The following is a 24,150-nucleotide window of genomic DNA, read 5'->3' on the forward strand; positions in this document are numbered from 1 at the left end:
CAACCCCCTGCCACAGGCAGGGACACCTTCCACTAGACCAAGTTGGATTAGCTGGATTCCAGCTGGATTAACTGTGTGGTTCATGCTGCAGCATCCTCATGTTGACCATGCCGGGCTTCTTGCTAATGCAGCCTGAATGTCTCCAGCTCATCCCAGCATGAGCTACAAGTGCTGCAGGAATCTGGCAAACTTGTATGGTTCTGGCAAACTCTTTCCTGGGGAGCTCTGCCTTGGCCAAGGTTTAACCTCCACCTTTAACCCACGTTATAGAGTGCAAGGGTGGTTCTTACACCTCTGCTACAAAACTCCTTCCAGGATTTTGAAAATCCCCAGGGCTTAGGTGGGAATTTCTGCAGGAGTGACTCAGAATAGGCCTAGGCTAGCAGAGAGGGGGTTTCCTTTATGTTAAAAAAGGAAAAGGGGAGATGATTTGAGTATATTCCACCCACCTTATGGCATAGAAGCTGTGCTATAGTAAGCCACACAAATCCCATCTTTGGTGGATCATTCCCCTCTTTTTAAACTTCTTCCTTTGCTGCCGAGTAATGTCTTTGCAAAAGATCCCCTTATCAGCCTTGCCCCCTGCCTCCCTCCCTTCACCTCTCACACACTTTCTAAAGCTTGTGTTAACTTCTTCTCCCAAACTAACTGCTAATACCTACCAGCAAGCAGCAGGTACAGTATCAAAGAGGCAGAAGAAGCTCTGCTCAGCTAAATGCTCAGGTTTAGCTCCTTGCTGTATTTCCATTTGTGTCAGCAAATGAAATGATTTCGACTGAAGGTTTTGCAGCAAAGTGTTTCGAGTAATCACAGTTAATTTTCTGAATAGGCAGGATTAATTATCAGCTGCCTCTTGTTTGTAGATGCCATAGTTACAGAGCTGAGCTGCTTCTGTTGATTACTTTGTGGGTACGAAGAAAGTGTACTCGAGCTGTCAGTGGTGAAAGAGCAGATAATAAAGAGTGAAAGAAAAGAATATTAATTGAGCCATTACCAGTTTCAAGATGTACTTAAGCAGTTGGGTAAGTAAACGCGACAGTGAGGCATGGCAGAGGTAGGAAGCTGTGGCTGCCCCATCCCTGGCAGTGTTCAAGGCCAGGCTGGACACAGCGGCTTGGAGCAACCTGCTCTAGTGGAAGGTGTCCCTGCCCGTGGCCTTCCCCAGTAAGTAGTTTCTGGAGACATCAGAAGTAACTGCCTGAGCACACTCTCCCTCCCAAGCACAGGCACAACTGCAAATAAATGTTTATGTTGTAAATATAACTGCTTAAGCAAAGTATAAAATCCCTCACATGCAATGTGTTGTTACTGTTGATAAATTGTTCAGTAATTCAGTGCTGGTTGTTCATGTGAAGGAGTTTGGTGTATCCCAGGAAGCAGCTTGCACCAGAAGCTGCCATATGCAGCCTGTGTTCCACCATCACGGCTGCTTCCAGGGCAGCTCCTGCATCCCCCAGCTGTGTCACTGGACACAGTTTGGTGTCACACCACAGCTTGGGGCTTCTCTGGTTTTATTATACAGGAACCAAAACGCTTCTGCAAAACCTGAGGCTGAGGTGGTTGTTGTTTATGCCATGAAATTTGGATTTTAATCAGATTTCCTGATCAGGGGGTAGAAGGTCTTAATGCTTCAAGGTGTCAAGTCACTGTCTGAAGAGGGGAGAGGCTGCCTTGGTTCTGATCCTGCTTGGTCTTCTGTTCACTGCAGCCTCATGCCTGAATAATGCAGGTCAAGTTCACTGATGGCACCTTCATGTCGGTGGCTTTCTCCAAGACCTCCTCTGTCTGTGATTCCCTTCTGCAGTGTTTGGTGTTGTTTTCCCCTTCTCATTCACCCCTTGGTCAACCTGCATTGAATCTCTGTGTGTGTATATGGGCTCACAGCAGGGAAGGAGACTAAGCTGAAATACATTTTGCGACTGGACACAGGCTCCCTTACTTCGTTCATTATTATGTGCATTACTTACTTTGAGATGTGCCAGAAGTTTTGCTCTTTTATCATCTCTGTACTTCATCTGCCTCCTCGTGCAGTTAGAAGCACACCGCGTGCTCTGCAGAGCAGGGGGAGATCTTTGGACTTAGAATGGGGGAAGCAGCAGTGAGGAGGGATGGAGAAGTGCATGACAGGGATTGTAGCTTGGTGTCACACCCAGCAGGCCGAATGAATTGGGAGAACATTGGGAATGGGGAGAGGCATGTGTCCTGGTAGGATCGAGAACTCAGCTCCCACTGCAAGTGAGATGAACCCTCAGGCTTCCAAAGGCAAGAAAATTCATCCGGGACATAGATGTACTCCACTTGGCTTAGCTGGAACGTGGTCACACGTGGTATTTATATGAGATCCAAATGCCCAAGTGAAGGAGGCCAACCTGCTTATTTTCAGGGTTTATGAGGGGTGTCACTTGCTCAAGTGTCCAGGGTGACCTCAGCCACCAGTTGCAGCAGCCAAGTTATGACACCATAAGGAAGTGGGTGTATAATGGAAAAGGTGACAGAAGGTTTGGGGCTTTTTAACATTTTTTTAAACAGTCCTTCATTTTGCAGCCCGTGGCAGGGGTTGGAACCGGATGAGCTTTAAGGTCCCTTCCAACCCAAACCACTCTGGGATTCTATGCAGACCGATAGAAGCCTCGGGGGTAAACGTTGTAAATCACTGCAGAGTCCTACTCGCGTGCAATAGGAATACACCAGTGAGAGACTCCGGTAAATATAGCCCATGTCTCCTGTACCGAGCAATTGATACGGTGTGGGCAATGCAAACGTGACACACACGCTGAAAATCATCTCTTGGCAGAGGCACGTGACACGCAGCGTGTTCTGTTCACAGCTTCGATGTGGAAAATGGCCCGTCCCCGGGCCGCAGCCCGCTGGACCCGCAGGCCAGCTCCTCGTCAGGACTCGTGCTGCACACGACATTCCCGGGGCACAGCCAGCGCCGGGAGTCGTTCCTGTACAGATCCGACAGCGACTATGACTTATCACCAAAGACCATGTCCAGGAACTCTTCTCTCCCAAGCGAGCAGTAAGCATAAATTCAGCTCACATCATATTTTACGGTAACTGAGAGCTTTACATGGCCTCCTGTAATCCTCAGAGCTCTGTTGAGAGGAGCTTGTGGGTGGTACATTTCACAGCCCGAGTGCCCAAGTCGGGTGCTTTTATGGTGTGCCAAAGCATGATTTCCCCCTCCCCACCCACCCTGAAAGTATTCCCCTTTTCACCATAATTTAACAGCAGTTTTCGAGTCCATATCCTGAAATAATAAGAGAAATTTTGCATTTTACCTTTCTTGGTACCAGTTCTTCACGTGGGGATTTGTGTTTGGGGTATGAAGTGCTTGCAGCTAACTGCAGGGCAGAGAGTGCTGTGAGGTGCCTGTGTCTCCACTGGACCTGCAGGCAGGAGAACCCTGTCACTCCGATCCTTGGCTTGCTTGCACTCCCTTTTTGCCATCATACTCTCACTTGTGTGCTCTCTGAGCCTGGTTAACATCATCTCTGCTTTTTTCTTCATTAGCCTGGGCAAGAGAAATATGACTGTACTTACATTTACAGTATTACTCTTCTCCATCCTGTTTTCTGTCATGGGTTGTTAACTAGAACTGAGCGGAAAATACAGCAGAGAGCCCAGACAGATGGCTGAGCTTGAGAGGATCAATACAACACAGAGCATGGAGCTTAAATGAGTGCCCTGGATTTGCAGCCCTTTATTTTAAAAGGCCCAGTTTAAAGCTTTAAAGTCACCATAAAGGTATAAAAAAACATAAAAAAAACGTTTCTGGTATGAAAGCCCTACAAGTTTTGTCATGAAGTAGAAATCCAAATACTAGAATGTCCCTCCCTGTTAGTCAACCATTAGTAAATATTTACCAGAGACAAATTAACCACTCCAAATTATGCTAATACCATGTTTTGTGTAAACAGGGGATTTTAACAGTTGCCCAGTGCTCCCAGCCAGCTGTGCTGGGGTGGGGAGAGCCCCATCCAGATGCGCCCACCACCCTGGCTGCTCCCGGCTTCACAGCTGCCTGCAGCTTGAGGTGTGCATTTACTGCAGGGCGAAGGCTCCTGTGGCATTTGGGAAGTTGCCATCTCCCAGTCTGAATTCTCCAGTTGGAAGCAGCCTTCCAGTATCTGAAGGGAGCTACAAGGATGCTGGAGAGGGACTCTTCATCAGGGACTGCAGCAATAGGACAAGGGGTGATGGGTTTAAACTGAAACAGGGGAAGTTCAGGTTAGATATAAGGAAGAAGTTCTTCACTGTGAGGGTGGTGAGGCGCTGGCACAGGTTGCCCAGAGAAGTGGTAAATGCTCCATCCCTGGCAGTGTTCAAGCAACCTGGTCTGGTTTCTCCAGGGATGGGGCAGCCACAGCTTCTCTGGGAAAAGTCTGTGCCAGCGCCTCAGCACCCTCACAGGGAAGAGCTTCTGCCTCAGAGCTCATCTCAGTCTCCCCTCTGGCAGGTTAAAGCCATTCCCCTTGGCCTGTCCCTACAGGCCCTTGTCCAAAGCCCCTCTCCAGGTTTCCTGGAGCCCCTTTAGGCACTGGAGAATCTTCCATGATGAAAACAGCTGGACAAAACCCGGCGCCTGAATAACATTAAAGTCTGTGACAGAGACCAACAAATGCCAGGAAATTCAAAGCTGACCTTTCCCTGGACTGTTACAGGTTTTTTTCCACCGCCGTGCAGGCATGTGCCTTAACTTCTGTATTTCCTGGCTTTTATTGCCTGGTGTTACCAATCCGAACAGGCGCTCCAGCTGGGTTGGTCTCGGTATATACACCGCGAGTCCTTTCCTTTAGGAACAAGGTTTTTAGGTAGCGTTAAATAAGTGCTGCATGGATTAATGTTTGGGTTTGGGGGCAAAAAACTCACTCTGTATACTTATGAGTCCTGTTTGAGGTGAATTCATACAAATTCACGCATTTCCCTTTCTCCTCAGGCATGGGGACGACCTGATTGTCACACCTTTCGCCCAGGTGAGTTGTAGACCTCTTAAATGAACAAGAAAACGCGCTAGAACCTGGGGTGGGGAAGGTAACATCTCTGGTTTTGCCTCCCTCATAGGTGCTGGCCAGCCTACGAAGCGTGAGGAACAACTTCACGCTCCTTACCAATTTACACGGCACCTCCAACAAGTAAGCACGTACTTTTTAGTTACTTTATGGTTCTTGCTTAGCATGGGGCCGAGCAGGGGCGGCGGGGGGGAGCCGGGGAACCCCAGGTTCCCCGGCTCCCCCCCGCCGCCCCTGCTCGGCCCCCGCTGCCTCAAGCTCCCTTCGGCTGGACGCGAGGGGGCGCCAAAGCGCAGCCCGCCGCCGCGTCTCACCTCCGCAATGATCCTTGAGGATGGAGCGATGGATTTCCACTTGGGAAGACGATGGGATGTGTTTCTGGGCATGCTGAGGGTGTGGGATGTGACATGTTTGGCACCTTGGGTGTCCCAGGTGTGTGTTAGGTGCACAGTTAGGAGCGGAGGTCGAGGTGGGGCGCTGCCCTGCGCTGCCACCAAGAGAGGTGGTCACAGGCAAAGGAGGGAGAATCCAAGCAGGAGGATGTGGGGATAGGGAGGATTTCCCTCAGGGCTTGGCTCTGAGGGGGTGCCCAGAGAACCAGCCTTTGCTGCCTTGCAGGCAGGGATCCCACCTTGCTTCGTTTCACACTGTAATTGCACTGAATGTGGCAGGTGAATGCACTGAACTGAAGAGGAAGGTGTGTTTTTATACCTGCTGAACAGGAGAAACCAAACAAACTCCTTTTTACGTCTTTGTCCGGAACCATAATTTCCTTTAGCTATTTATAATGAGCCAGTCACCGTCATTTTCTGGCCTGTTTTGCCCCAAGAGAGCTGTTCTATGTGAAACCAGCATCACTTGTTCCTGATGACGTTGGTTACACACCCATCCATTCATCCATCCATCCCACCCTGGGGCTGCTCATCCAGAGCATCCCGCTCTTTCCTGAAGTGGAAGATGAGGTGTAAATGTGGCCTCCTCCAGCACACCATGGGCTTGCTTCACTGCTGCACATGGATATGGCATCGCCTGGGTGCCCACCATGGACTTGGCTTTCCGCCTTCCAGTGCAATCTTGTATTGTACATGAAGCCTAGTACTTTCTCCAGGCGTTTTTCCTCCTGTTGATTTCTCCTTGCTAATTTTGATGGGAAGGAACCACCGCATTCCAAGATGGAGGTTAGTAGAAAAACAGATGGCTGAAGTAGATTCCTTTCTTCCAGCTTTTCTGAAGAACTCCAGCATTTCAGCAGTTCCTAATGAGGAATCTGAAATTGGATGGGGCCGGAAGGAAGCGAGGGCGTAACCTGTAGGACACACAGGCATCTTGCAGTGTCCTTTTGAAAGCTTTCCCAGATTTGATTGAGGTATAAAGTCATTTGCCCAGCCAAAGTAAGAGTCGTTAAATGTTTAAACCATTATACACCAAACATCCAAGTCCGTGGCGGAATGTGCTTCCAGCCGCTGCGGAGCTTCCCGCACAGTTTCCAAACAGCTCTGCTGGGTTACTGCCCTGCTGCCAGCTCGTGATTTTATCATATGTCTCATGATATGTGGTATTTTACTTAAACTTCTGCTCTGGAGATCATGAGAATCTCAGCTTTGCTTTAGCCCCTCCTCTCTCTTTTTCCTCCTGTCCCAAGGAAGAAAGAGGATGCTGTCCCACGTAGTTGTAGAAATGATGGAAAATACGAATGTTGAGGGTTGAAGTTAAAAAAAACAGTTAGAAGTCATATTTTTTGGGCTTTAGCATCAGGGGTTTTCAGGCAGTTTCCTGATTGGAATAGAGGAGAGTATGATTAATGGTTTTGGAGCGCCTGAGTTTGGCAGATGCGGCCCAGGACAAGGTCAGAAAGCATCCAGCACCTACTCCTCTTAATACCCACTGGCAAAAGAGAAGGAGTGGGAAGTGGCAGCTGTGTCCACTTGAGCGTGGTGGTGGAGCGTGTCTAAGAAGGAACAGTGTTGTGGAAACCCAGATCAACATAAGAAAGACATGGAGCTGTTGGAGCAAGTTCAGAGGAGGCCAAGAGGATGATGAAGGGTCGTAGCACCTCCCATATGAAGATGGGCTGAGAAAGTTGGGGCTGTTCAGCCTGGAGAAGAGAAGCTGCGTGGAGACCTCAGAGCAGCTTCCAGTGTCTGAAGGGGGCTACAAGGATGCTGGAGAGGGACTCTTCAGCAGGGACTGTAGTGATAGGACGAGGGGTGATGGGTTCAAACTGAAACAGGGGAAGTTCAGGTTAGATCTTAGGCAGAAGCTCTTCCCTGTGAGGGTGCTGAGGCGCTGGCACAGGGTACCCAGAGAAGCTGTGGCTGCCCCATCCCTGGCAGTGTTCAAGGCTAATGGATGGGGCCTTGGACGACATGGTCTAGTGTGAGGTGTCCCTGCCCATGGCAGGGGGTTGGAACTGGATGATCTTAAGGTCCTTTCCAACTCAAACCATTCTATGATTCTGTCTCTGGGTCTCTGTTACCTGCGTCGTGGCTGCCACAGAAACCGGGATGGGCATGGCCAGGATGTAATTAGAGGATGCCGGGAGCGGTGCCGTTCCCTTTCCAGGCTCTGCAGCGGGGAATACCCTACTGGATTCATGTTCATCCCTCCCCGCCTCCCTGCGGGCATGTCTGTGCAGCTCACTCGGGGTTTGGAGATACCTGGAGCACGTCTCCCCAGATACTGGAAGCGCTGCAGCCGCGGCGTGGTGTCCCTATTGGGGAGTTTCTGTTTTTGAGAGATCTCAAGATTTGGCTTTTCAAAGGCTCAGCAGAGGCAGGTCAGGGCAGATTTTTAGAGAAGTCAGCATCCAACCTGTGCGCCCTGTGCTGAACCCTTCGAAGAATCTGGGTCCCGCAGCTCCCTCCATTAAAACCGAGCCTGAAATCCCAGCTGAAACATGGGTGCTGTTGCTCAGGACAGTAACACGGATCGTGCCTGGTTAGCAAGGCCTTCCTGGAGCAGTGCTGAAGAACCGCCCCCCCGGAGCTACAACTGCAGCAGAATTGAGCCGCTCACTTGCTTTGATTTGAGCTTCAAAGGCGAGCTGGCAAATAATGGATGTTTCAGTTCAGTGGCTGACTCAAAAAATAGGGGTGAGGAGGTTGGCTAAGAGGGAGAGTGGGGAAATCTGGCTTTGGTTAAAATGTATCAGAAACTTCTCAGGGAAGCAAAAACCCAAAGTTTCGTTTTTGGCCAGCCTGAAATATTGTGTTCAATGCAAAACAAAGGATCTTCATTTTGGGGTCAACTCTTTTTAACTTCTTTTTTTAAAGAAGTCTCCTTTTCCCCCCAGTAAATTATGCTTTCAACTTAAAAATTATCAGTTTTATTTGGCAAATCTCTCAATGAAATACTTTGACATTTGGAGAAATATTGCACCCTTTTTCCAGTCAGACCCTGTTGCCTTGAGTTGAACTGTTTCTTCAATTAGCATTTGGTCCTTCTGAAATCCAGACTCTTCTGATGAAATCATTGCTCCTCATCAAAAAGATGTCCTTCAGCTGTTTCAGAGCTTTCTTAGTGGCTGCAGCATCTTCTTACTTGCTTCCAGGTGGAATTCAAACTGTTAACTGCAGGGTTTAAAGCCATTTCTCACTTATGGCATTGCCTTTTGCCTTGCAGCCTGCATGCTTGTGTAGATTTTGATGTTACTTCAGGGTCCAGACCTTGCAGGGAAAAGCTGTTTGGGAGAAGGCCTTGATTCTGGGGCTGCCACTGACCCCTTCAGCCACAGACACTGGGCCTTGCCTCCTTCCAGGCACATTTTGAGCAGGAATTGTGAAGGCAGCATGGGATGATGGCGCATCTTCCCTGGAATGCCTTCTTTCCAAGAGACATACCTGGCTAGGCATATCCTAACAGGTATATTGATACTGCTCTTTAACTGCCAAATCTTCTGGAAGTGTTTGGGGTTTCTTCGTGAATATGAAAAAGGATTTTGAACTGTGGGAGGTGGCAGTTTGAAGTGATAAAATATTACCTATTTACAGAGTATTCTTTATCTCGTTTAGGAGATCTCCAGCAACAAGTCAGCCTCCTGTCTCCAGAGTTAACCTGCAAGGTACGTGTGTGACTTTGATAATCACCTGCAAGGTCAAATTGCACATTGTTTTACTAACAGCTACTTCTCTGCCCCCTCTTCCCGGTGGATTTCTGGGCTTGTAGAGCTGCTTCTGGCTTACTCATGCAAAACCAATACAAGAGAACCATCAAGCCCAAAAAGTTGTTATTGTTATAGTTTGGGTTTGGGGTTTATCCTTGTGTATTAGCATAAAAGATGAACATGATTTTGGTCTGATAGTCATGGCCACAGTGACTGCTGTTCTCCTGAGTCCCTGTGCTGCACAGGCCTGGACAAGCCCCAGCCTCCAAGCCTTGAACAGGCTCAGACACAGCTGTATTTTTTTTTTTTATCCTGTTTATTTCAGTTTGTTTCCATGTGATCTATGTAAAAATTGTGATCTGAAAAACCTCTCTCAGGTGAAACTTCCTCCGCTTTTATCGGGCTGCCCTGGAAGGACATTTTTGCATCTCGTCGTTTGCTTGTGGTCTTTTGATACCTACCTGTAGCAATCAAAGGAGAGCAGAAGTCAGTGAGTGTGGCTAATCACAGCTTCTCCCTGTACACAGTGTCCCTCAGTCCCCTGGTCCTCACCCCCATGTCAGCTCAGAGACCACAGCAAACACAAGTAGGTCTGACTACCACCAAGGAGCCAGGTAGGGTGAAGTACTGAGGGTGAGAAGTAGAGGCAGCCTGCTGTTTACTTAGGACAAGCTTATTTTCACACCTGGGTTTAGCCATGCAGTGCTGAGGGCTTGTGGGACCCCTCTTCAGAACAGAGCTGGCCCTACTTGCACTAATTTAAAGGTTACTCCCACAGGGAAGGAGATAAGATTTGGAGGAGTGCCCATTTGTAAGGCTTAATCTCAGCCTTTCCAATAATTATGTGCTTGGAGGGACTCGTAAAGCTTAATTTTTACAGTGTGTGAAGCCTGGATAACTATCTATCATTTCCTTTCATGCTGGGGAGTATTTACTGTCTGGGGACACGTGTAGTCCGGATTAGGTTCCTCAAGACTTGTTAATGGGATGTGGAAACCTCTGATGCAGAAACAAAACTGGACGACACGATCTTCAACTCCTCTTTTCCCTCCCTGTCTGTGAACAGTGCCGAGGCAGAGCTGGCAGGAATGCAGCTCGTCACCTTAGTTAAAGATCTGTTCTAGCAAGACTTTTGATTCTGTGGCCTGTATGGAAAAAAAATCATGGAAAATTTCCTAAGCTTTCCAGAGATGTGTTTATGTAAGTTACAGACTCTAATAACGAGGAGAGAATTCCCTTCCAGGAATTTTTAGGTTAATTTTCTTAACATTTTCTGTGGAAACAATTGCTTTCAACTTTTTAACACTTTGGGGATGGTTCTCTGCAGTATTTCCAACGTGAGCTGTAGGATACTTGTTCCCTTTTAGCAAACCCAAGCTTCTAAAGCTGGGCATACACTAAAATCTGAGCTTCTTTTTTGACCGAAGGGTCTGACTCACGTAACTGTAGAGCAAGTTTTGTGTTCCCTGCAAAGCTCCAAGAGACAAAGCCACTGAGAAGAATCCAACTTCTAGCATTTTTAACCTTGTGATCCTGACTCATGGATTTTAATGTTTCAATCCTAGTAATTATAGGTGAATAGATCTAAAATGAATTATATTAATGTCTCACCTGAGATGTGGAAAAAGAGAATGGCCAGATGTTGCAATGAGCCACACTGGATGTGTCTTCCATGTGCAGGGTTTAATTTGGTAACTGTGAAAGAAAACTTCAGCTCGGGGCTTGTGGGATTTGTGTAAAGTAGGGAAGCATAGGCTGGATTTGTGCCCCTCCAGTAAATTGGGTTCTTAACAATGAATCGTGACTTCAGGTGAAATGAAACAAAAAAATGTGAGATGTATCATTATAACTGAAGTAAATTGTGACAGTTTGTAGGTCAGAATAAGAGATATGTTTGAGATGGATTGGAAATTGTGTGATTTCCTACATGAAAGAAGCCAATATTGGCATTGTGAAAGAGCCTGGGGTTATTGGTTAAATTCCATTCCAGATTATTTGTGCTGATGAATGTTACCAGCTCCCACAGGATCTGGTCTCTCAATCCCTTCCTGGCCAGGCCAAGATGTTGCATCGGCTGCACTGTCACACCCCTGCACTGTGCGCCTCAGGAGTGACAGTGGCACTCACACATTAGAGGAAGACTCTGAAAACCAGCCTGAAACAGGTAGTTTAGAATGTTTGGAGTCATAGCTGAGAGAGGGGACAGGCTCTCCTCGGGTGAGGCCAGCACCCAGACACCTTCCTGCTTGCTTCTGTGATGGGTTGTGTGCCCTCAGCTCACGTGCTCCCTGAGCTCGCTTGAAAACAGAGGTGTGGTGAGGAATGCTAGTGTTGCTCTATCCTGCAGTTACTGATTTTGTGTGAGCCAGGACTGTCCTGAATCTCTGACCTTTTTTACTTGTTGCATTTGGTGTCCCCACTCTGCTGCATCCCCAGTTTCCAGACCCTTTCTGGTTTCCCATGGAGGCTGGAGTACTCTGTAAAGCACTTCCCCTGATCCATTTGATTGCCTTCCTTTCCCCATTTACAGCCCTTGTTGCATATTGGAGCTCACCTCAGTACAGCAGAAAACAATGACAGCCATTGACTTTCTAAGGAAGTTTCCATTTAAATGCAGCAGAACAAAGATTTTTAGGGGATTATTTATTTTTTTACAGCTTTTTTTCCCTGGATGGCTTCTGATTTGGAAATTATGAGAGGAAAGAGACATTTTCCTATCAGAACACTTCCAGTTCTGTGCCAACGGCTCCTGTGTCTGAAAGGACGCAGGGTGTTTTTCCTGAAAGTTTTGGAGAAGGAAACAGCAATGTTTTGATTGGGACTATTCTGTGTTACATCCCTCTAGATAAAAGAATGTGTTTGGAAATGAAGCGTGTTGATATTCTCTACATGGGTTAGTCGGCAAAGCTTGGAATTTTATTTTAGCTCTCCCATGTCACACATTGATTCACAGATTTACCACCATCAGTTGACATCAGTATGAGCACCTCGTATATGTCTCTTTTTATTTGTCATTAGTGGAGTGATTTATATCCTGTTATGAAAAGTACAGAACTCGGGGTTTGAAGCAAACAGGCATACATTAATCAAATTACCCTGGAGGGAGGCAAATCACATCCAGCATTTGTGCTGGAAGTAACACGTGCCAGCTGCTTACTCCAGCTAGGATATTTCAGGGTTTGTCAGTTGGAGGAGCAGATCTGTGGCCGTTGTACTCCCAGGGAGTTGCATCACTGAGGACCCAGGCCCAGGATGAAGGGAATGAGCTGCGTTGAAATGATAAAGTTCTTCTTTGCTTTCATTTTCTTCAAAGCATGGAAAAGTCTGGCCAGGGTTTTTGTGGCACAAAGTGCTTTCAAAGCCCACACTGATGTCACTGTGAATTTCAGAGCTTTCTTAACCTGACAACCGCAACCATAAAAGGAAGAGGAGTATGTATTGAACATCCTGTGTTTTGTCCTTGGTATCAGCTTCGGTAAATCTGGCAGATTTTTCCTGTTGTTTTGTTATAACTGCAGATCACAGGAACAGACAGAGTTGCTTTTATGAATTAACTGAGAAACTGTAACGTGGAAATACAGAGCCATAAACCCTTAATTAGCTCTTGTCCTCTGCGACTGGGAAGGATAACAGGAATACTTCAGACCATGAGGTGCTGGAGCAGTGTCTAGCATTGTGCAGTGCAGCTGCGCAGGGTTGTGATCATCCCCCTGCACTGGGCACTGGTGAGGCCGCACCTCGAATCCTGTGTCAGTTCTGGGCCCCTCACTGCAAGAGAGACATTGAGGTGCTGGAGCGGGGCCAGAGAAGGGCACCGGAGCTGGTGCAGGGCCTGGAGCACAAGTGTGATGGGGAATGGCTGAGGGACCTGGGGGGTTTAGTCTGGAGAAGAGAAGGCTCAGGGGGGACCTTATCGCTCTCTGCAACTGCCTGACAGGAGGATGGAGCCAGGAGGGAGCTGGTCTCTGCTCCCAAGGAACAAGGGATGGGACAAGAGGAAATGGCCTCAAGCTGCCCCAGGGCAGGTTTAGATGGAGATGAGGAACAATTCCTTCCCCAGAGGGTGCTCAGGCATTGGAACAGGCTGCCCAGGGCAGGGCTGGAGTCACCGTCCCTGTGAGTGTTCACACCCCGTGTAGCCGAGGCCTCAGTGCCATGGGTTAGTGGTGGCCTTGGCAGTGCTGGGAATGGTTGGACTTGATGAGCTTAAAGGTCTTTTCTAGTTGATTCTACGATCATAAGTGGGTGCTACCCAGTTACAGAAAGTTACAGAAATGTTGATATAAGCACACTTTCACATGTTGTCACACAAATGTCAGTGACGTTTCTTTCTCCTACTCTTTTTCTAAATGTGGTCTCTGCCACAATTGCTTTCATTGACCTTTGTTCTACCTGGGGCTCAGTGAATCCTTCAGCACCTTCTCTCCCTCCCCTGGCATCAGTGAAAGGTCTTTAGTTCCTACCCAATTGATTCAACTAATAAAATCTTGAACACATCTGGCAGTTCATGCTTAGCTTTGTTCCTTCCCCCATATTTACTTCACTGGCCCTAATTGTCTCTGAATTAAATTGTCTTTCTCTGGCTGCCGCATTCAGTCTAAGCCTCTCTTTCTTCCACCCATTTTGGTACAGTCTTTTCTGTCTTGTTTCCTTTGTCTTTTTCCCAGGACTTTCTCATATTTTACGAACATTCTTTCTCTCAGCTCAGAACAGGATCAGTGCTGTTTGCTTAGATTCCCAGTATTGGTTTCTCCCTCACTGCTTCACAGTGCTTGTGTACCTTGTTTTCGTGTTTGTCCTGACTACTGTAGGCTCCTTGTGCCATACCCATACCTTTGCAGTGCCTGTGTAAAAGCCTGTGTCCTCCATGTGGGTACTGGGTAAACGAACCTGCTCCTGCATCATTGTAGAGGTTGTGGAGAAAGTGCTGTACAGCCATGACACAGCAGGGAGTGAGAAACCTCTCTGGATGGATGCTGGGCTGCACCCCCAGAGCGTGAGCAGCAGGTCAGGGAGGGGATCCTGCCCCTCTGCTGCGCTTTGGGGAGACCCCCCCTGCAGTCCTGATCCAGCTCTGGGGCAACAGCACAAGAGGGACGTGGAGCTGCTGGAGCGAGGCCAGAGGAGGCCCCGGAGCTGCTGCGAGGGCTGGAGCAGCTCTGCTCTGGAGCCAGGCTGAGAGAGCTGGGCTGGGGCAGCCTGGAGAAGAGAAGGCTCCTGAAGGGGACACCTTAGAGCAGCTCCAGTGCCGAAAGGGGCTCCAGGAAACCTGGAAAGGGGCTTTGGACAAGGGCCTGTAGGGCCCGGCCAAGGGGAATGGCTTTAACCTGCCAGAGGGGAGATTGAGATGAGCTCTGAGGCAGAAGCTCTTCCCTGTGAGGGTGCTGAGGCGCTGGCACAGGGTGCCCAGAGAAGCTGTGGCTGACCCATTCCTGAAAGGGAACAAGCTTTAAGGTCCTTTCCAACCATTCCAACCAAGCCAGTCTGTCACTCTATGAACAGGGGGAGAAGTACCACATTTCTGCCAGATCAATACCCGGATGGGCAGTATTTTCCCTCAGCAGTTCATCTGATAGCCAGCTACTTCTCTATGTGAGCGATGGCTGACAGGAACACAGCGCAGTGTCAGGGAGCTAACAGTCTCACATGCTTCCCGGAGCTGTGAGGGATCTGCAGAAACTTTTCTCAACCACGTGCCCCTTGGATACTTTCAACACTGAATAATTCTGGCCTGTCCTCACAATTAACTGTGTCCCCAGCAATGTAATAGAACTGATGTGCTTTGCAACCTGAGGCTTTGGGAGTGTAGTGCTTTCAGATATGTCACACACAGGCTTTTCAGGGCTCATGGGATTAAAGCTTTGTTAGAATTCCTCTCCGGGGATGGGAGTGAAAGATTGGTGTTTTTCTTGCTTGTGCCTTAGCCTTTGCTTTCCTGTACATCTGCACGTTTGTCTGCACTTCTCGCATGCCTTTACACGAACTCAAAACTTGTACTCTTTCATTTTTAATGTGGGTGTAAGATGTACACAGACTCGTGCACGAACATTTGTATAAAGCATAAACAAAAGACTGGCTAATGCTGGTGCCCATGCTAACAGAGCCCCAATGCTTTGTAGGAGTTCAGGAGGACTATGCATCAAATCTGCATCTGGTGGTGAGACACTGGCACAGGGTGCCCAGAGAAGCTGTGGCTGCCCCATCCCTGGCAGTGTTCAAGGCCAGGTTGGACACAGGGGCTTGGAGCAACTTGCTCTAGTGGAAGGTGTCCCTGCCCGTGGCAGGGGGTTGGAACTGGATGAGCTTTAAGGTCCCTTCCAACCCAAACCAGTCTGGGATTCTATGAAAGTCAGCTTTTGGTTACAAATATCTGTATATCCCAAGCAATTAGTATGGAGCTGGTGCTCTTGCACCATACTTCCTCTGCTTGGCGTGTGGAGAATGGCTCTGGGCATAGATGAAATAGAGGATTCATTTTGAAATACTCTTGGTCTGCTGTGAGTTTGGCTGAAGATGTGGCCCTTTGATTTTGAGAAGGATTATACAAGTCAAGATGTTGTGTTTCAGGCTTTTAACAAGAGTGCAAGAGGAACCATGTATTACCAAATAGCTGAGCTAGGAAGTAACTGCTTGTGCACAGTGAGTTCAGTGGTGCTGGAGACTTACCTATAACTATTGTTACCTACAAATACTTGTTTTAAAGGATGCAGTGCAAAAATGATGCAGATTACTTAGAAGCTAAGCAAAACTAAAGGAAATCAGATAGACGAGCAGCTTAATGACATGACTGAGTAAAACGAAGGCTGTTGGATGCTAAAGTGATTCTTCCTGCTTGAGAAAATCAGAGCTGCATTTCAAGGTGAACTTTGGGAGTTCTCTGCAGAACCAGCAGCGTGGTGCCTGCGCTCCAGGCAGCACTGGGACATCCAGAGGCAGCTCCTGCTCTTCGGGGGTAGTTCATTCCGGCAGCGAGTCCGTTTCGCGTGTTGCGCCTGCTGCGCACACACCCCCCCTGCGAGTTGGACTCATGCATCTTAGTAAGTATTTCAGTTATGCTATTGACGTCAATGCAGTCATTAAATAGATTGCCGGCCCTCCCATCAGCAAACCTGTGCCAAAGACCTAGAGGCAGACACATTTTAAAAGAAGAACATCAGGTTTTCTTTTAGCGTTTGGAGAGAAGAAGGGAAAAGTTTCTTCTGAAGTCACTGTGCTTTGCAATAAGGCTTTGGGTTGGGTTTTTGTTGGGTTTTGGTTTGGTTTGTTTTTTTTTTTGCTTAATTTTCTAAGCCCAATTTTCTGTGAAGATAATTGCTGCTTTTTATTTAACACACTTCTGTTACTGTGTGCATAAACAACTCCAAATGAGACTAAAGAGTAGGAGTTTTGCGACCAGCTGAAAAATGACACTGGTTTTAGGTCTCCCAGCTAGATTTATCTGTGTCTCAAGTGACAGAAGGTATTCAGGCAAACCTGTTTAGCCTTTGACTCCAGAAATTCTGCAAGGGTTGATTTCATGACATCTATATAAGAAAATAGCCTTCATTTCTCCTCGGCAGGCTCTGAAGACATACAAGCTAATCATGACTCCATAGCAACGGATAAAAACTGTTTTCCCCTCTGCCCCACCTGTGGGTGTCACATGAAGATGCTACACGTGCTGCTGCCATCAGGAGCCTGTCACTCCCTGGGGCCCAGCTGCCCTCCGCAGCCGCCGTGCCAGCGGGACTCCCTCTGTGCACTCACACTGTCCTGCTGTATTCCTGAGCCGGGCTGGCCAAGGCATCCATTCATGCCCGTGGCCAGGCAGATCCCTGCCTCCCGTTGCTGAAGGCAGCTCTGGGCTGTGCAGGTCTCCTTGCCCGGTGTCAGGAATGGCTCTGGCTGTCAGACAGAGGCTCGAAAGGGGCTGTGAGCTGAGAACCTAAGGATATATATAGATGGCATCTTCATCCAGGTGGAAGGAGTATCTTTCCTTTGACAAGATAAGCAGGTATGTTGTAATCAAGCAGCTTGTTCTTGAAGAACAGTTTGAGGAGCCAAACCACTGTTGTTTGGGGTTTTTTTGGTTGAGGTGGTCATTTCGTTGATGATACCACACTTGGCTACGCAGGATAAAACCAGTCATAGGTTCTGGAAAGAGCTTCTCTGGGATGGATGGTTTCTTTCCGAATGACCCAGGCAACTGCAAACCCAAGGAGGCAATGAAGACGTCTTCGTAGTGGCATGTTCTCATTGTGTGCCCACATTCATTCTTCTCTTTAAGTGCAGGTCAAGTCCTGAAAGCCCTATATTGCTTTATTCAGCTCCCGTTTGTTCGGACTGGATTGCTTAAGGCCTCTATGAAGACAATAAGACTTTGCCATTACTAATATCGGAGTTGATAAAATCTGTGTTTCTTTTGTTTTCTGCATAGAATGATAATAGTTGCTGTGGGTGAGATTTTGACAGCGCAGCCTTCAGTGTACTGAATCACTTCCATATGAGTTTGAGAAATGTGTACTAGAGCTGAGAAAAAACCCAACCCAAAACAAACAAAAAACACCCAAACCAAACTCCTGGCAGCCCAAGTTACTCTCCTTTTTTTTTTTTTTAGGTTGTGGGGCACAGTTTGTGCATGCCTTAGTGATGAATAGGGTTCTTCATTGTCCCGCTGTTTTGAGCGCCTTCAACTTCCATGTCATCAGCCTTTTCCAGCCAGTGGGAGCTGAAACAGGCTCCTGAAAGCACCCATCAGCTCATCCCTGCAGCAGCTATATATAAGTTTCTCCTTCCTCCCCCGAGGTTGAGCTCAGTGCTGCAGCATTGTGTCCCGGACACAGCTGGCCATGGGAGTGTGAGAGGCTGCATCCCAGGCTCTGTGCGGAGACCTTCCCAGGGGAATGCACCGCGCAGATCCCAGAGCCACCAGCCTGGCCTTGGGCAGTCCCAATGCTCCAAGCTTTGTCCTCCTGCGGGATCTGATTCCAAGTGTAAGTTGCTTTCTTGTTGTGTTTTAAAACCCATTTCTGGCTTCTGTGTTTCAACTGTCAGTGGCCAGTTCGTTCAGTGCGTGGCTGGGCAGGAACTCCGCTGACTCTTGTATTTCTTAGTGGTGGTGGGAGCAGTGTTTGATTCTGGTTTGTGGGGCATGTCCAGAGGGTGAAGCGCTGGCCTTGATGGGCAGAATCTGATAGACAGATGGAATTTGATCATTGTCCTCTCTAGGACAATGATCCTCTAGGATCATTCTCTCTAGGTGGACATTTTGCCCACCAAAGTTAACTGTTCAATTATAGGATAACAATTGTAAAGATTAAAGCTTTAAGAGCTTTTAAAATCAATATCTAGAATTAAAAGCAGAAGTAAAGGATTGCTAATGCATTTTTCCCTCTGTTCCGTAAGGGAATTGCATCCATTTTGAGATATGGTTTAGACGCACCAATTCCCAACTGGTGATCCTGAACAATGAATGTATTGACTGTTTTAATGTTCCAATCCCCCAGTAATGCTCTGGTTTTGTTCCTGGTATCTGTTCATCTCCTGATGGACCCAAGAGATTCCTATAGGGAAGCATGGAATGCTCATTACTGTGAGCACGATGGCATTGTGCAACTGGTAACGAATGTTGCGCTACTGCTTAATGAAACACTTTATTGTAATAGTGTTTTCTCTGTGAGAAGTGTCTAAATGACAGCCTCAAGTAGTGTATAATTGCAATACTTTTTTGACAGGGAGGAAACAACTGTTAATTATTTATGGTTATTAATAAAACATGCCAGGTTCTGAAGTTAATTCAGTTCACAGGCAAAATACGGATGCTTGCAAGGATTGACATGTTTTAAGCAGTAGACTTTAAACATCATCTAAGTAAGTCTGTCCCTTTGGAAGATGCTTTCATGTCTTAGGGGGTCATTGATTGACATAATTTTAGGAATTCAGAATGTAAAAAACCAAGGAAAAAAAAAAACCAACAAAAAAAAAAAACCTCCAAAACCCCTCCAAAATCCAGCATGGTGTCGATTTGACTGTTCCTGATTTTGTATTCAGTCCTTTGCCTGCTGAAGGCCACAGGCAGACAGCCCTTTATCAACCAGAACAGGAGCAGGATCTGACCCAAGGTTAGACACTGGCTTGTGTTGTTTACTAGGAGCCATTATGCAGTACTAAATACTTATGTAGGAGCCATTACTCAGTACTAACTACTTCTGTAGTTAGGTTGAATTTTAAAAGAGCTATGCTTTCTAATATAGATATTTTAGTATAAATATCCTGCTGTCATAAATACGCCTTTCCAAGAGGAAATTAAACATCTGTGCATATGAAAACTCTTCTACCACACCTCCACACTCTGCAAAAGATTTCTTTAACAGACATTTTTGTGCTGTACCTTAAAGACTCCAGGATCCAGGCACTGGGAGCAGGGCTTTGGGTCCTGCTTGCCAGGGCCCTTCCAGCATGTTCCAGACACCTCAGTGTTTTCCCTTAAAATGAGTTGAATCCAGTTAGGCCTTTCACACCTCACTTGGTCTTATGAGCTTAGCACTTAATACCAAAATGAGTCTAAAATGTCACATTTTACAAGCAGTGTATTTTTCTTTAAATGCCATATATTAAGTTGACAAAAGCAGGACACGGAGCAATTGTATTCTCTGAAAAACCAGAGCACTATTCCAAGAAGTGGAAAAAGCAGCCTGTCTTCCTGCTCCTTCCCTCCCTCCCTGCCTTCTTCCCTCCCTCCCTGCCTTCTTCCCTCTCTGGCTTTATCAGAAGTGACCTGAAATGGTGGCTCTGCTGTTACGAACTTGAGTGCAGGACATTTGGATCTGCTGCTCTGGGACAGCCCAAGAGCATGTGGTATAACCGTCTGCTCCCATGAGTTGAGCCCAGTGTGGGGCCAATCCTGCCAGCAAAAATTCCATGTTTACTCACTCACAGGTTAGCAAACGCAAGTGCAGATTTTGTCACAGGTAGATCTTGCTAGAATTTGCTAGTTGTGAAATGTTTCCCTCCCTTTCCTCCCTAAGATCCCTCTTGAAGAAGAGAAATCCAGAGACAAGTTTCCAGTCTGAGTGTTTTCTGGTTTAGCAGTAATACTTTATGGGATGTGGTCCACATCCAGATCCTACTGTAATATGAATGCTGGGCCTTCATCTCAATTCAAGCTCTTTGGGCAGGGTATTTCCCGAAATTCCTGTTACTGAAATGTCACCAACTGTTTGCAGCTTCCTGAGTTTCAACTCTATGGTGTGAAACTTTGAAATGTTTCCATCCACCTCCAGTGGGAATGGGCTCTGCAGGTAAAAGCCAAAACTCTGTTACTCACACTTTATAGATCAGGAACACGAAAATGAAACCCAAGAAGAGATGATGCTCACACCACATTTTTCAGCAGCAGCTGCTCATTCTGAGCCTGCCTTTGCGCCGCGGCCAAATGTGGTCAGTTTAACATGCTGCTAGAATGGCTCTGACTGCAAACTGCCCCGAGTGGAAGTGACGTGCAGCTTCAAGTCAGATGTTTCACAGAAATTGCGTGAATTTCACCCAACTTATTACACAGAATTAGTGACTTCAGAGAAGCAGTGATGAGGCAGAGGCCTTGGCCAAGGCTCACGCAACCTGCCTCTAGTATGCTGCTAAATGGCAGAAATTCTGAAAGGTGCCACAGAGCATAAAACTTAAAGCATAAAAAGTAACCACTGGAATCATCTGCAGCAGCCAACCCATGTTTGACCTTCAGTGGGGAACATTTCCATTTCCACAGCCATTTAATCTGATATTTTAACTGGGATTCTTAATAAAGGTGCCTGTAATGTAGCTGACATTTTGATTTCCTTGAACTCAGTTTGAGGTGCTTAAAGAAGTATATTTTGAGGGCCTTAATTAAATGTATTTTGGGAGTGAAAGGCTGTTCTTACCTGTGCTGGCTGTAGTGATTTGCCAAGTGCTTACACTTCCAAGTCTGCCTGTCATTTCCATTGCTGGGGTCAAGTTTATCCTTCATCTGCCCCTTGAAGGCATCTCTGATTGCTCGGCTCTGGTGTTAACAGCCTGATTTGGGATAGGACTGAGAGCCAAAGTTTGAGGAGAGTAGTTGTACAGGACTCAGACCTCCGGATTTAATCACCTTCTGCCTAAAATGATCCAGATGTAAGGAAAAAACACTGATAAATTAGTATCTGATGTTCTATCTTCTCTATTTCTGATTATGGAGAACCACATAATGAATCTGTTGCTGTGTCCCAGGCAGGGTCTGGGAAAATATGGTCCAGTTCTGACCCATGTCCCAAACACATCTTTTACCTGGTGCCCAGGGTGTGATGGCCTCAGCCTGAAGGTGACACAGAGGCACAGTGGAGATCAGCACGTGAAAGGATTAACATGGAATATTAAAAGCTGTCAAAACAAATGATGCTGGTTTGTAGGATACTGACATCTCCCTCTTCCTCCCCACCCTTTTACCCGTGGGACTTACTCTGTGATTTTAAACAGCTTATTCTAAAAGGCTGTACGTGCGGTAGTAAACAGAGAGCACACTGAGTCATTGCTCCAACAGCTGAAATGGTTCACAAGGGTGGATTAATAAAGGTGATTGGCACAGAGAATATTTGAGCTCTGTTCTTAGCTACTGCAGGTCTGAATGTTTTTAGGTTTTGGGACTCGAGGATCACTCCAAATGTTCCCAGTTAGTGTTTGGTTGTGCAAAAGGTGACTCTGTACATCCCAGGGTGCCACCACAGAGCAATCTGAAGGTTATTAGCTCAACAACCAGAACATTCCGTGTTTTCAAAGCTGGAGGAGCACAGATTAAGAAACATCTTTTCTCAATGCGTGTGCTTTCAGCTTGTTCATGCTATTTCTGCTGGTCCTGCTCTGTGCCCGACGCACGAGCTGCAGTGAGCAATGCTCTGCCTACCCACGGTGTAGCTCCGTACAGTTGCAGATCAGGCGATAGGGCTTACTCAGAGTATCACCTGAAAAGCGAATCTAGCAAAACAGGCCATTTTCTGCAATGTGCTGAGTACCTGATGGCTCTGGGGTTCAGCTGCAGGATGACAGCTTCTTCATTTCTTTTCTGAGACAAAATAAGGACAGAAGGTTCAACTAAGGTAAATCAGAGAGGTAGACATTACCCTTTGGGTACGTAAAATACCTGTTGTAGGAAACCAGATTAAAATTCCAAACTAAAGCAGTTTTTCAAGCTTCCATCCTAAAGGATAATGCTTTCAAGAAATTACATTTAGCTGTGAAAAAAACCTCACATGTAATTATACTCTCTAATTAATATCATTTAAATGGCTGGCATGGTGGCTCAAAACAACAAGGACTCTATGCCCAGTCTTTGCAAGGCTGAGAGCAGGGCACAACGGTTGGTATGTGTCGTAAAGAATTCCGGTCAATTATGGTTGGGATGCTTCCAGGAGCCGCATTCTTAACTTTCATGTTGAAGACCTTCAGGAAATTAAATGGAGAGGAAGTGAAGGACAATTTTGTGTTGATCTCCAACCTTTCCAGGAGTGAAGGAAACTGATTCAAGCACGTCTAACCCATTACCAAGAGCCTGTTCTCTGCTGGTTTCCTTATTCGGACCCTCATTTAGAATTTCTGAGTAATTTTCCTCATGGAGAGCTAAGGATTATTAATAAACTTTGTCTTTACATCTGTTGCCAGTGGCCAAGTGGAGCTTTTCAGGTAGATCAGCACTGTGCTTTGTACTGCCAGCATTCATTGTAGAGGTTCCTTTTCCATTCCCTACTCCAGGATTGGTATCACTGAAGTCAACGGGCTTTAACTCTTGACAGGATATTTATTATCTCCAGGATAACCCGTTTCAAAATCTGATTGCACATCTATAGATGGGTATGTGGATGAAAGTAACATTAAATTCTGTGGCAGATCCAACTGCAGACCTTTTTATTTGTGGCTTACAAAACTGATATGAAGCAGTGCAATAGAGTACGGTTGGTCCCTTGCATCTTTCATGGTTTGTTTTGGTTTTTCCCATTTTGTTGAATTGAAATCATTGCTGTGGTCTGTCTAGATAGTTGCTTTCTTGTCTTAGGCCTGTTGTGAAAGTCAGCTTGTGGTTTCTCAAGGAGAATTTCTCAGTTTTGCACAGATACGTAGAAGCATAGCATGACACAGTGGTTTGGGTTGGAAGGGACCTTAAAGCTCATCCAGCTCCAACCCCTGCCACGGGCAGGGACACCTTCCACTAGAGCAGGTTGCTCCAAGCCCCTGTGTCCAACCTGGCCTTGAACACTGCCAGGGATGGGGCAGCCACAGCTTCTCTGGGAAAAGTCTGTGCCAGCGCCTCAGCACCCTCACAGGGAAGAGCTTCTGCCTTGTATCTAACCTGAATTCCTGGACATGCATGGAGACAGCTCAGGAGAGGCAGTGGGCTCTGCCATGGGCTGAGATCCCTGCTCCAACACACACACATCAGTGCATGGCACCAGGTAGTGCAGAGCAGAAGTCCTCAGCCGGGCTGCGATGAGCCAGCTCCGGAGCCGGAAGCCGTCTCGCCACAACAGCCCAGGATGGTGCCCCACCTAATTAATGCTGTTGAAAGGCAGCGCTAATTACTCTTAGGTGGAGTGCCTCCTTAGCACAGCGCTGCTGCTTCTTCCAGGATCCAAGTTGGTTTCCCTGCACGTGTAAGCTTACCAGCCCTCTGCGAGCCTGCCCACATGTATCAAGTGAGATAATACACTGCACAGGTAAATCCGAAGTCATTTCATAATCATATCCTGCTTTTTCAGTGGCTTTCTCACACTCCTGCATTCACATGCAGGCCATGTGCTCAGGAAGAAAGCATTTCTCACACAACATGTTACTCTGATCCAGCCTTTCCTTGTTTAGCTAGAAAAACAAAACCACAATCTGGGCACCCCATGATTAGCAGGAAATTGGGATTGAGGTTTTAATCTCTGCTCTCAGCTATAGGTCTGGGCTGGAGGCTTCTTTCTGCAGCCTATTGGATCTAATGGTCATCTCCATCCCCAGCCTGCAGCTCTCTGGGCTGTTCTCACCGCACTTGGGGAGCAGTGTGGG

At 47.0% G+C, this 24,150-nt stretch overlaps 1 protein-coding gene across 1 annotated transcript in view; it reads left to right on the top strand.

Annotated features, from left to right (window-relative positions):
• Nucleotides 1-24,150, top strand: part of PDE4B (phosphodiesterase 4B) — a 204,077-nt gene that overhangs the window by 134,381 nt on the left and 45,546 nt on the right. Inside the window, exons 4-7 of the mRNA XM_030494831.1 lie at nucleotides 2,828-3,022; nucleotides 4,943-4,979; nucleotides 5,068-5,138; nucleotides 9,026-9,075. Of these exons, the coding sequence (XP_030350691.1) occupies nucleotides 2,828-3,022; nucleotides 4,943-4,979; nucleotides 5,068-5,138; nucleotides 9,026-9,075 (353 nt within the window). The remainder of the gene's footprint in view (nucleotides 1-2,827; nucleotides 3,023-4,942; nucleotides 4,980-5,067; nucleotides 5,139-9,025; nucleotides 9,076-24,150) is intronic.

This window comes from Strigops habroptila, chromosome 8 (genome assembly GCF_004027225.2).
Source record: "Strigops habroptila isolate Jane chromosome 8, bStrHab1.2.pri, whole genome shotgun sequence".
Taxonomy (NCBI): Eukaryota; Metazoa; Chordata; class Aves; order Psittaciformes; family Psittacidae; genus Strigops; species Strigops habroptila.